Source organism: Oncorhynchus gorbuscha, unplaced genomic scaffold (genome assembly GCF_021184085.1).
Source record: "Oncorhynchus gorbuscha isolate QuinsamMale2020 ecotype Even-year unplaced genomic scaffold, OgorEven_v1.0 Un_scaffold_1018, whole genome shotgun sequence".
In the NCBI taxonomy this organism is placed as follows: Eukaryota; Metazoa; Chordata; class Actinopteri; order Salmoniformes; family Salmonidae; genus Oncorhynchus; species Oncorhynchus gorbuscha.
Genome location: NW_025745931.1, coordinates 117,086 through 129,343, shown reverse-complemented (window position 1 = coordinate 129,343; position 12,258 = coordinate 117,086). Strand labels below are relative to the sequence as shown.

Sequence of the window (12,258 nt, the reverse complement as noted above, 5' to 3'; positions counted from 1 at the left end):
TAACCATCTCTCTAGGTGTCTATAGTAGAGTCCTGGGATGTTAACCATCTCTCTAGGTGTCTATAGTAGAGTCCTGGGATGTTAACCATCTCTCTAGGTGTCTATAGTAGAGTCCTGGGATGTTAACCATCTCTCTAGGTGTCTATAGTAGAGTCCTGAGATGTTAACCATCTCTCTAGGTGTCTATAGTAGAGTCCTGGGATGTTAATCATCTCTCTAGGTGTCTATAGTAGAGTCCTGGGATGTTACCCATCTCTCTAGGTGTCTATAGTAGAGTCCTGGTGTGTTAACCATCTCTCTAGGTGTCTATAGTAGAGTCTTGGGATGTTAACGATCTCTCTAGGTGTCTATAGTAGAGTCCTGGGATGTTAACCATCTCTCTAGGTGTCTATAGTAGAGTCCTGGGATGTTAGCCATCTCTCTAGGTGTGTATTGTAGAGTCCCGGGGTGTGTACCTGGTCAACAGTGTAGTGTGTTAGCCATCTCTCTAGGTGTGTATTGTAGAGTCCCGGGGTGTGTACCTGGTCAACAGGGTAGTGTGTTAGCCATCTCTCTAGGTGTGTATTGTAGAGTCCCGGGGTGAGACAGAGGTCCTGTAGTGATCGGATGTTGGACGGCGCCCCGTGTTGAGCGCTGATGACATCATAGAAGGAGAGCATCGACCCGGTGCGTTCCTCAAGAGCCTTCTGGTGCTGAAATACACCGCGTTAGAACACATACACACAAATATACACACACACACACACACACACACACACACACACACACACACACACACACACACACACACACACACACACACACACACACACACACACACACACACACACACACACACACACACACACACACACACACACACACACACCTTGAATTTGAATTCAAGGACACTGAATTTGATAAACAATGAGCGAACAAAACATTAAGAACACCTTCCTCATGTTGACTTGAGCCACCGTTTGTCCTCAGTGGAGCCTCGATTCGTCGGGGACTCTACAAGGTGTTGAAAGCGTTCCCCAGGGATGCTGACCCATGTTGACTACAATGCTTCCCACAGTTAGTCCTCAGAGGAGCCTTGATCCGTCGGGGACTCTACAAGGTGTTGAAAGCGTTCCCCAGGGATGCTGACCCATGTTGACTACAATGCTTCCCACAGTTTGTCCTTTGGGTGGTTGAACCATACTTGACATGCATGGTAAACTGTTGAGCGTGAAAAACCCAGCAGCGTTGCAGTTCTTGACACAAACCCCCTGGTGCCTACTGCCACACCCCGTTCAAAGGCACTTCAACCTGTTGTCCATTCACCTGTCTGGCCCCTTCACCCTCTGAATGGCACACATACACAATCACTGTCTCAATTGTCTCAAGTCTTAAAAATCCTTCTTTAACCCGTCATCCTTTCATTCATCTACACTGATTGAAGTGGATTAAACAGGTGACATCAATAAGGGATCATGTCTTTCACCTGTATTCACCTGGTCAGTCTGAGTCATGGAAAGAACAGGTGTTCTTAATGTTTTGTCCACTCGTTGTATATTTTGATCATGAAACATCAAACATGACGTTATATACACCCACATCAAGTATTGATGAAACAATTGACAAAACCTGTGAATATTTGAAGTTGTTACATTTCATTAATCACTGACACATGTTGTTCAATATGGGGGGAGGAATACTACATTTCCCAGAATGCATTAGTGAAACCTCACGTTCACCCGGAAGATGTTGAAAAAGAAGCCAATCAAATGACATGGTTGTTGGATCAATAACGGTCTGTTCTAAGCACTAAGGTTATTAAAAGACGATATCAACACTGAGGTTATTAAAAGACGATATCAACACTGAGGTTATTAAAAGACGATATCAACACTGAGGTTATTAAAAGACGATATCAACACTGAGGTTATTAAAAGACCATATCAACACTGAGGTTATTAAAAGACCATATCAACACTGAGGTTATTAAAAGACCATATCAACACTGAGGTTATTAAAAGACCATATCAACACTGAGGTTATTAAAAGACCATATCAACACTGAGGTTATTAAAAGACAATATCAACACTGAGGTTATTAAAATACCATATCAACACTGAGGTTATTAAAAGACCATATCAACACTGAGGTTATTAAAAGACCATATCAACATTGAGGTTATGAAAAGACCATATCAACACTGAGGTTATTAAAATACCATATCAACACTGAGGTTATTAAAAGACCATATCAACACTGAGGTTATTAAAATACCATATCAACACTGAGGTTATTAAAATACCATATCAACACTGAGGTTATTAAAAGACCATATCAACACTGAGGTTATTAAAAGACCATATCAACACTGAGGTTATTAAAAGACCATATCAACACTGAGGTTATTAAAAGACCATATCAACACTGAGGTTATTAAAAGACGATATCAACACTGAGGTTATTAAAAGACCATATCAACACTGAGGTTATTAAAAGACCATATCAACACTGAGGTTATTAAAAGACCATATCAACACTGAGGTTATTAAAAGACCATATCAACATTGAGGTTATTAAAAGACCATATCAACACTGAGGTTATTAAAAGACGATATCAACACTGAGGTTATTAAAAGACCATATCAACACTGAGGTTATTAAAAGACCATATCAACACTGAGGTTATTAAAAGACCATATCAACACTGAGGTTATTAAAAGACCATATCAACACTGAGGTTATTAAAAGACCATATCAACACTGAGGTTATTAAAAGACCATATCAACACTAAGGTTATTAAAATAAATAGTAAATAAATAAATAAAAAATAATATATATTCTTTTGATATCTGGAAGTGTGACCTGATTTAATAACACACTTCCTGTCACTCAAACTCAAAACTCAAATTCTGCATCCTGTCGTGTTTGGCCAATTCAATTCCAATTTTAACTCATGAGCTGAATAGGAGTGTGTGTTATGGTCGTTGTGTGTGTGTGTGTGTGTGTGTGTGTGTGTGTGTGTGTGTGTGTGTGTGTGTGTGTGTGTGTGTGTGTGTGTGTGTGTGTGTGTGTGTGTGTGTGTGTGTGTGTGTGTGTGTGTGTGTGTGTGTGTGTACCTGGTACCAGCTATAAGCCCTGTCTGAGGGGTTGATCAGCACGGTCAGTATCTTGGCTTTTGGCAGCAGAGCGGCGGCGCGGCGAGGAGCGTCTTCAGAGGGGAAGTAGGCGGAGCTCTTCTCAAAGAGGAAGTCACTGGTGACGTTAGACGGGAGCGGGAACAACTCCATATACCTAGACAGGAAGTATAATAATAGATATATAGTAAGGTAGATTACCAGTCTATTCCCGGGTGGTAGTTGTATCATAGATATATAATAACATAGATTACCAGTCTATTCCCTGGTGGTAGTTGTATCATAGATATATAGTAACATAGATTACCAGTCTATTCCCTGGTGGTAGTTGTATCATAGATATATAGTAACATAGATTACCAGTCTATTCCCTGGTGGTAGTTGTATCATAGATATATAGTAACATAGATTACCAGTCTATTCCCTGGAAGTAGTTGTATCATAGATATATAGTAATGTAGATTACCAGTCTATTCCCTGGAGGTAGTTGTATCATAGATATATAGTAATGTAGATTACCAGTCTATTCCCTGGTAGTAGTTGTATCATAGATATATAGTAACATAGATTACCAGTCTATTCCCTGGTGGTAGTTGTATCATAGATATATAGTAACATAGATTACCATTCTATTCCCTGGTGGTAGTTGTATCATAGATATATAGTAACATAGATTACCAGTCTATTCCCTGGTGGTAGTTGTATCATAGATAATGTAGATTACCAGTATATTCCCTGGTGGCAGTTGTATCATAGATAATGTAGATTACCAGTATATTCCCTGGTGGCAGTTGTATCATAGATATATAATAACATAGATTACCAGTCTATTCCCGGGTGGTAGTTGTATCATAGATATATAATAACATAGATTACCAGTCTATTCCCTGGTGGAGGTTGTATCATAGAAATATAGTAACATATGTTACCTGTATATTCCCTGGTTGTGTCACGAATATTACCGAAGGTGACTCCCCTTCTTGTTCGGGTGGCGCTCGGCGGTCGTCGTCGCCGGTCTACTAGCTATCGCCGATCCGTTGTTCTGTGTTCGTTTAGTTTTGTCTAATTGGTAGCACCTGTTTCTAGTTTGATTATTAGGATAGGGTATATATAGTCTGTTTAGCCCGCTTCTGTTTCGTTGCCGGCTTGTTCGTCTGTTAAGTTGGTTGAGTGTATTTTGTTGTATTTTGGGTTACACGCTGTCCGGTTATATTTCTGTTCATTTGTGTTTTCACTTTGTACATGTGTTTCGGGACATTAAAGCGTGTTGTTTTTCCCACATCTTTGCTCTCTGCGCCTGACTCCACACCTCTTCACTCATAACTGTGACAGAAGCCCGCACCCCGATATGGAGTCAGCAGGAGCAGCGACCACTCCTCTTCCCACTATGGAGGAGAGAGTCCAACATCACACATCCATCCTCCATCGCCTAGGATCAGCGATGGAACGGATGATGGAGAGGATGGATCGTTGGGAGAGGAATGGTTTCCCTACTACTCCACCGACCCTCCCACCAGCAACTCTACCATCTGCCCCATCTGGATCCGGTTCCAGCGCTCTGCTCATGACGCCTCCGAGGAAATACGACGGAACAGCGACAGGGTGCCAGGGATTCCTGCTGCAATTAGACCTCTACCTGTCCACCGTTCGACCGGCCCCCTCAGAGGAGGAGAGAGTAGGGGTCCTCATCACCTGCCTGTCTGGTAGAGCCCTGGAGTGGGCTAATGCGGTCTGGAACGGGCCCGACTCGGCAAGAGACAACTACTCAGAGTTCATCCGCCGTTTCAGGGCCGTGTTCGATCACCCTCCAGAGGGTCGTGCGGCAGGTGAGAGATTGTTCCATCTGAGACAGGGGAAGAGGAGCGCGCAGGACTTCGCGCTGGAGTTCCGGACCTTGGCTGCGGGAGCAGGGTGGAACGACAGGGCCCTGATAGACCATTACAGGTGTAGCCTTAGAGAGGACGTCCGTAGGGAGCTGGCCTGTCGGGATACTACACTTGGCCTGGATGGACTGATAGACCTGTCGATCCGGTTGGACCATCTGCTAGCTGCTCGTGGACGTTCTGAAAGGGTCTTGTCAGTTCTACCTCCTGATCCTCCTGCCCCTATTCCGATGGAGTTAGGAGGTACCGCATCAGGGAGATCGGAGGAGGAAGCTCCTCCTGTACCAGTTGTGGCCGGAGAGGGCACACGTCTGGTCGGTGCTGGAGGAATTCATCTGGGAATCATGAGGGCAGGCAGAATACTCATCGGTCACCCCAGGTGAGTAAGCACCACACTCTCCCAGAGTTTCCTGTTGGTCACATGTTTCTATTAATTTGTTTCCTAAATTATTCTCCTTCTCTCCAGCATAAGGCACTGGTAGATTCAGGCGCAGCTTGAAACTTTATAGATCGCGGACTCGCTCAGAGGTTGAGGATTCCGTTAGTTAAAGTAAACCCCCTTTTCCCGTGCACTCTTTAGATAGTCGACCATTAGGGTCAGGGCTGGTGAAGAAAGCTACAATTTCGTTGGAGATGATTACGCAGGGGAATCACAAGGAGCGAATTAGTTTGTTCCTTATCGATTCACCTGCGTTTCCAGGTATTCTGGGGATACCCTGGTTGGCTATTCATAATCCTACGATTTCGTGGAAACAGGGAACTCTACAGGGGTGGTCTGATGAGTGTTCAGGCAGGTGTGTAGGGGTTTCCATCGGTGCTACAACAGTGGAGAGTCCAGACCAGGTTTCCACCGTGCGCATTCCAGCTGAGTATGATGATTTGGCTCTCCACTGGCTTCCAGTTGAAGCTCGCATCCGCTACAAGACCATGGTGCTTGCCTACGGAGCTGTGAGGGGAACGGCACCTCAGTACCTCCAGGCTCTGATCAGGCCCTACACCCAAACAAGGGCACTGCGTTCATCCACCTCTGGCCTGCTCGCCTCCCTACCACTGAGGAAGTACAGCTCCCGCTCAGCCCAGTCAAAACTGTTCGCTGCCCTGGCCCCCCAATGGTGGAACAAACTCCCTCACGACGCCAGGACAGCGGAGTCAATCACCACCTTCCGGAGACACCTGAAACCCCACCTCTTTAAGGAATACCTAGGATAGGATAAGTAATCCCTCTCACCCCCCCCCCCTTAAGATTTAGATGCACTATTGTAAAGTGACTGTTCCACTGGATGTCATAAGGTGAATGCACCAATTTGTAAGTCGCTCTGGATAAGAGCATCTGCTAAATGACTTAAATGTAAATGTAATGTAAATGTTTTCAGTAAAAAGAAAGCGACCCAATTACCACCCCATAGGCAGGGGGATTGCGTGATAAATCTCCAGGTTAACGCTGCACTTCCCAGGAGTCATGTGTATCCTTTGTCTCAGGAGGAGAAGGTGGCTATGGAAAATTATATCACCGAGGCTCTGGGACAGGGGTACATTCGGCCCTCCATGTCACCTGTCTCTTCGAGTTTCTTTTTTGTGAAGAAAAAAGATGGTGGTTTGCGTCCGTGTATTGATTATAGAGGTCTAAATTCCATCACAGTGGGTTTTAGTTACCCACTACCTCTCATTGCTACGGTAGTGGAATCATTTCACGGAGCGCAGTTCTTCACTAAACTGGATCTCAGGAGTGCTTATAATTTGGTGCGTATTCGGAAGGGAGATGAGTGGAAAACTGCATTTAGTACTACGTCGGGCCATTATGAGTATCGCGTCATGCCATACGGTTTAAAGAATGCTCCAGCTATATTTCAATCCTTCGTGGATGAAATACTCAGAGACCTGCACGGACAGGGTGTAGTGGTTTATATTGACGATATTTTGATCTACTCCGCTACACGCACTGCGCATGTATCTCTTGTGCGTAAAGTTCTTAGACGACTGCTGGAGCATGACTTGTATGTGAAGGCGGAGAAATGTGAGTTTTTCAAACAATCAGTTTCCTTCCTGGGTTATCGTATTTCTAGCTCTGGTTTGGTAATGGAGGGTGATCACGTTAAGGCCGTGCGTAATTGGCCGACTCCGACCACGGTAAAGGAGGTTTGCCAATTACTACCGGAGGTTTATCCGGGGTTTTGGTCAGATAGCTGCCCCTATTACCTCACTGCTGAAGGGGGGACCGGTGCGTTTACAGTGGTCAGCAGAGGCGAACGGAGCTTTTCATAAGTTGAAGGCGATGTTTACTAAAGCGCCGGTGTTGGCACATCCGGACCCTTCTTTGGCGTTTATAGTAGAGGTGGACGCATCCGAGGCTGGGGTTGGAGCTGTGCTCTCACAGCATTCGGGTGTGCCACCGAAGCTCCGCCCCTGTGCTTTTTTTTCTAAGAAACTCGGGCCAGCGGAGCGGAATTATGATGTGGGGGATAGGGAGTTGTTGGCTATGGTTAAGGCCCTGAAGGTGTGGAGACACTGGCTTGAGGGGGCTAAGCACCCTTTCCTTATCTGGACTGACCATCGTAACCTGGAGTATATCCTATCAGCTAGGAGACTGAATCCTCGTCAGGCAAGGTGGGCCATGTTTTTCACCAGATTTAATTTCACTGTCTCATATAGACCAGGTTCCCTCAACACTAAGGCTGACGCGCTGTCAAGACTTTACGACACTGAGGACAGGTCCATCGATCCTACTCCCATCATTCCGGCAGCTAAGCTGGTGGCACCGGTAGTATGGGATGTGGACGCGGACATCGAGCGGGCACTAAGGGGGGAACCTACGCCTCCACAGTGTCCGGAGGGTCGTAGGTACGTGCCGCTGGCTGTTCGTGATCAATTGATTCGATGGGCTCATTGTCTACCCTCGTCGGGTCACCCAGGTGTTTATAGGACCGTGAGAGGTCTTGAGAGGAAGTACTGGTGGCCCACTTTGAGGAGGGATGTGCGATTCTATGTTTCCTCCTGTTCGGTGTGCGCCCAGAGTAAGGCTCCTAGACACCTGCCAAGAGGTAAATTACAACCTCTTCCCATTCCACAACGGCCGTGGACCCATCTTTCGGTGGATTTTCTTACTGACCTTCCCCCCTCTCAGGGTAACACTACTATCCTGGTCGTTGTGGATCGGTTCTCTAAGTCCTGCCGTCTTATCCCATTGCCCGGTTTCCCTACGGCCCTACAGACTGCGGAAGCTCTTTTCACCCATGTCTTCCGGTACTACGGGGTGCCCGAGGATATAGTTTCTGATCGGGGCCCCCAATTTATCTCCCGTGTTTGGAGAGCATTTATGGAACGTCTGGGGGTCTCGGTCAGCCTTACCTCAGGGTATCACCCGGAGAGTAATGGTCAGGTGGAGAGAGTCAACCAGGAGGTGGGTAGGTTTCTGCGGTCATATTGCCAGGACCGGCCAGGCGAGTGGGCAAGATATATTCCCTAGGCAGAAATAGCCCAGAATTCACTAAGCCACTCTTCTACCAACATGTCACCATTTGAGTGCGTGTTGGGGTACCAGCCGGTCTTGGCACCGTGGCATCAGAGCCAGACTGAGGCTCCTGCGGTGGAGGAGTGGGTACAGCGCTCTAAGGAGACCTGGAGGGCAGTCCAGGAGTCATTACGCCAAGCTAGTATAAGGCAGAGGAAGAGCGCTGACCGTCACCGCAGTGAGGCCCCCGTGTTTGCACCTGGGGACAGGGTCTGGCTCTCGACCCGTAACCTGCCTCTCCACTTGCCCTGCCGGAAGCTGGGTCCGCAGTGTATAGGGCCATTTAAAGTCCTGAGGAGAATAAATGAGGTTTGTTATCGATTATCACTTCCTTCCTATTATCGTATTAACCCCTCATTTCATGTGTCTCTTCTCAGGCCGGTGGTAGCTGGTCCCCTGCAGGAGAATGAGGTACCGGAGGTTCCTCCACCCCCTCTGGACATCGAGGGGTCCCCGGCGTACAAGATACGAGCTATTCTGGACTAGAGACGCCGGGTGAGAGGCTTGCAGTACGTCGTCGACTGGGAGGGGTACGGTCCGGAGGAGAGGTGCTGGGTTCCGGCGAGGGATATTCTAGACCCATCCATGTTGAGTGAATTTCATCGCCTCCGCCCGGATCGCCCAGCGCCTCGGCCTCCGGGTCGTCCCCGAGGCCGACGTCGGCGTGCTGCGGGAGCTGCGCGTCAGGAGGGGGGTACTGTCACGAATATTACCGAAGGTGACTCCCCTTCTTGTTCGGGTGGCGCTCGGCGGTCGTCGTCGCCGGTCTACTAGCTATCGCCGATCCGTTGTTCTGTGTTCGTTTAGTTTTGTCTAATTGGTAGCACCTGTTTCTAGTTTGATTATTAGGATAGGGTATATATAGTCTGTTTAGCCCGCTTCTGTTTCGTGCGGGCTTGTTCGTCTGTTAAGTTGGTTGAGTGTATTTTGTTGTATTTTGGGTTACACGCTGTCCGGTTATATTTCTGTTCATTTGTGTTTTCACTTTGTACATGTTGTGTTTCGGGACATTAAAGCGTGTTGTTTTTCCCACATCTTTGCTCTCTGCGCCTGACTCCACACCTCTTCACTCATAACTGTGACAGGTGGTAGTTGTATCATAGATATAAAATAACATAGATTACCAGTCTATTCCCTGGTGGTAGTTGTATCATAGATATATAGTAATGTAGATTACCAGTCTATTCCCTGGTGGTAGTTGTATCATAGATATATAGTAATGTAGATTACCAGTCTATTCCCTGGTGGTAGTTGTTCGTGTTGAAGAACTGGACCTCTCCATACGTCTTGTTGCTGGGGAAGCTGCTAGAGATGGAAGGATGCATCAGGAGGAAGAGGCAGAGCTCTGTTGCTCCTGGAGAAGAGGAATCTGGCCATTATTCAGGAAAGGAGGACAGAAATCTGTTCATCAGGGAACACTGAGGGTTACTATAGGTCAGGGGAGTGTGTGTGTGTGTGTGTGTGTGTGTGTGTGTGTGTGTGTGTGTGTGTGTGTGTGTGTGTGTGTGTGTGTGTGTGTGTGTGTGTGTGTGTGTGTGTGTGTGTGTGTGTGTGTGTGTGTGTGTGTGTGTGTGTGTGTGTGTGTGTGTGTGTGGTTGCAGGGTTCAGTATCTAACGAGGAAGAAACATTTGACACCAAACAAGGTGCACTGAGCTTTACCCTCTCTACTACTCTCTCTCTCTCTACTACTCTCTCTCTCTCTCTCTCTCTCTCTCTCTCTACTACTACTCTCTCTCTCGCAAGGTTGATGCACTAAGCTTTACCCTCTCTACTACTCTCTCTCTCCACTACTCTCTCTCTCTACTACTCTCTCTCTCCACTACTCTCTCTCTCTCTCTAGAGAGAGAGAGAGAGAGAGAGAGAGAGAGAGAGAGAGAGAGAGAGAGAGAGAGAGAGAGAGAGAGAGAGAGAGAGAGTAGTAGAGAGACAGAGAGAGAGCTAATAACTCAAACTGCAGACTGTGATAAAATGACAATCTGAGACCCTAAACTGCTAATATATGTGAGGTTAGAGACCCTGACCCTAACCTGCTAATATAGAAAATACACTGTGAATCTGAGACCCTGACCCTAACCTGCTAATATAGAAAATACACTGTGAATCTGAGACCCTGACCTGCTAATATAGAAAATACACTGTGAATCTGAGACCCTGACCCTAACCTGCTAATATAGAAAATACACTGTGAATCTGAGACCCTGACCCTAACCTGCTAATATAGAAAATACACTGTGAATCTGAGACCCTAACCTGCTAATATAGAAAATACACTGTGAATCTGAGACCCTGACCTGCTAATATAGAAAATACACTGTGAATCTGAGACCCTGACCTGCTAATATAGAAAATACACTGTGAATCTGAGACCCTGACCTGCTAATATAGAAAATACACTGTGAATCTGAGACCCTGACCTGCTAATATAGAAAATACACTGTGAATCTGAGACCCTGACCTGCTAATATAGAAAATACACTGTGAATCTGAGACCCTAACCTGCTAATATAGAAATTACACTGTGAATCTGAGACCCTAACCTGCTAATATAGAAAATACACTGTGAATCTGAGACCCTGACCTGCTAATATAGAAATTACACTGTGAATCTGAGACCCTAACCTGCTAATATAGAAAATACACTGTGAATCTGAGACCCTGACCCTAACCTGCTAATATAGAAAATACACTGTGAATCTGAGACCCTGACCCTAACCTGCTAATATAGAAAATACACTGTGAATCTGAGACCCTAACCTGCTAATATAGAAAATACACTGTGAATCTGAGACCCTAACCTGCTAATATAGAAAATACACTGTGAATCCGAGACCCTGACCTGCTAATATAGAAAATACACTGAATCTGAGACCCTGACCTGCTAATATAGAAAATACACTGTGAATCTGAGACCCTAACCTGCTAATATAGAAAATACACTGTGAATCTGAGACCCTAACCTGCTAATATAGAAAATACACTGTGAATCTGAGACCCTAACCTGCTAATATAGAAAATACACTGTGAATCTGAGACCCTGACCTGCTAATATAGAAAATACACTGTGAATCTGAGACCCTGACCTGCTAATATAGAAAATACACTGTGAATCTGAGACCAGACCCTAATGTTCTCTCTATTCAAGCCGTGGATATAACTAGGAATCAACCTGTGCATCACTAGTGTGTGTGTGTGTGTGTTTGTGCATATTTGTGTGTGTGTGTGTGTGTGTGTATATTTGTGTGTGTGTGTGTGTACCTGTCTTCTGTGGTCCGATAACGAGAGCCTTGGGCAGCCTATCACAGGTCTTCTCCTTGGACCAGATGTCTCTGTGCCTCTTGTCATCACACGGGTTCTACAGAGAGACAGAGATACACACTGTTAACACACACACACACACACACACACACACACACACACACACACACACACACACACACACACACACACACACACACACACACACACACACACACACACACACACACACACACACACACACACACACACACACACACTCTCTCTCTCTCTGTGTCTCTGTGCCTCTTGTCATCACACGGGTTCTACAGAGAGACAGAGATACACACTGTTAACACACACACACACACACACACACACACACACACACACACACACACACACACACACACACACACACACACACACACACACACACACACACACACACACACACACACACACACACACACACACACTCTCTCTGTGTTTCTGGGCCAGTTGTAGAGGAGGTCAT

The 12,258-nt window shown here is 46.1% G+C and overlaps 1 protein-coding gene across 1 annotated transcript in view; it reads right to left on the bottom strand.

Moving 5' to 3' along the window:
* The window catches only part of LOC124021003 (bifunctional heparan sulfate N-deacetylase/N-sulfotransferase 4-like), a 69,070-nt gene that overhangs the window by 17,133 nt on the left and 39,679 nt on the right, over positions 1 to 12,258 (bottom strand). The window contains exons 10-13 of the mRNA XM_046336317.1: positions 11,763 to 11,859; positions 9,737 to 9,860; positions 3,098 to 3,272; positions 522 to 692 (exon numbers count right to left, since the gene is read on the bottom strand). Of these exons, the coding sequence (XP_046192273.1) occupies positions 522 to 692; positions 3,098 to 3,272; positions 9,737 to 9,860; positions 11,763 to 11,859 (567 nt within the window). The remainder of the gene's footprint in view (positions 1 to 521; positions 693 to 3,097; positions 3,273 to 9,736; positions 9,861 to 11,762; positions 11,860 to 12,258) is intronic.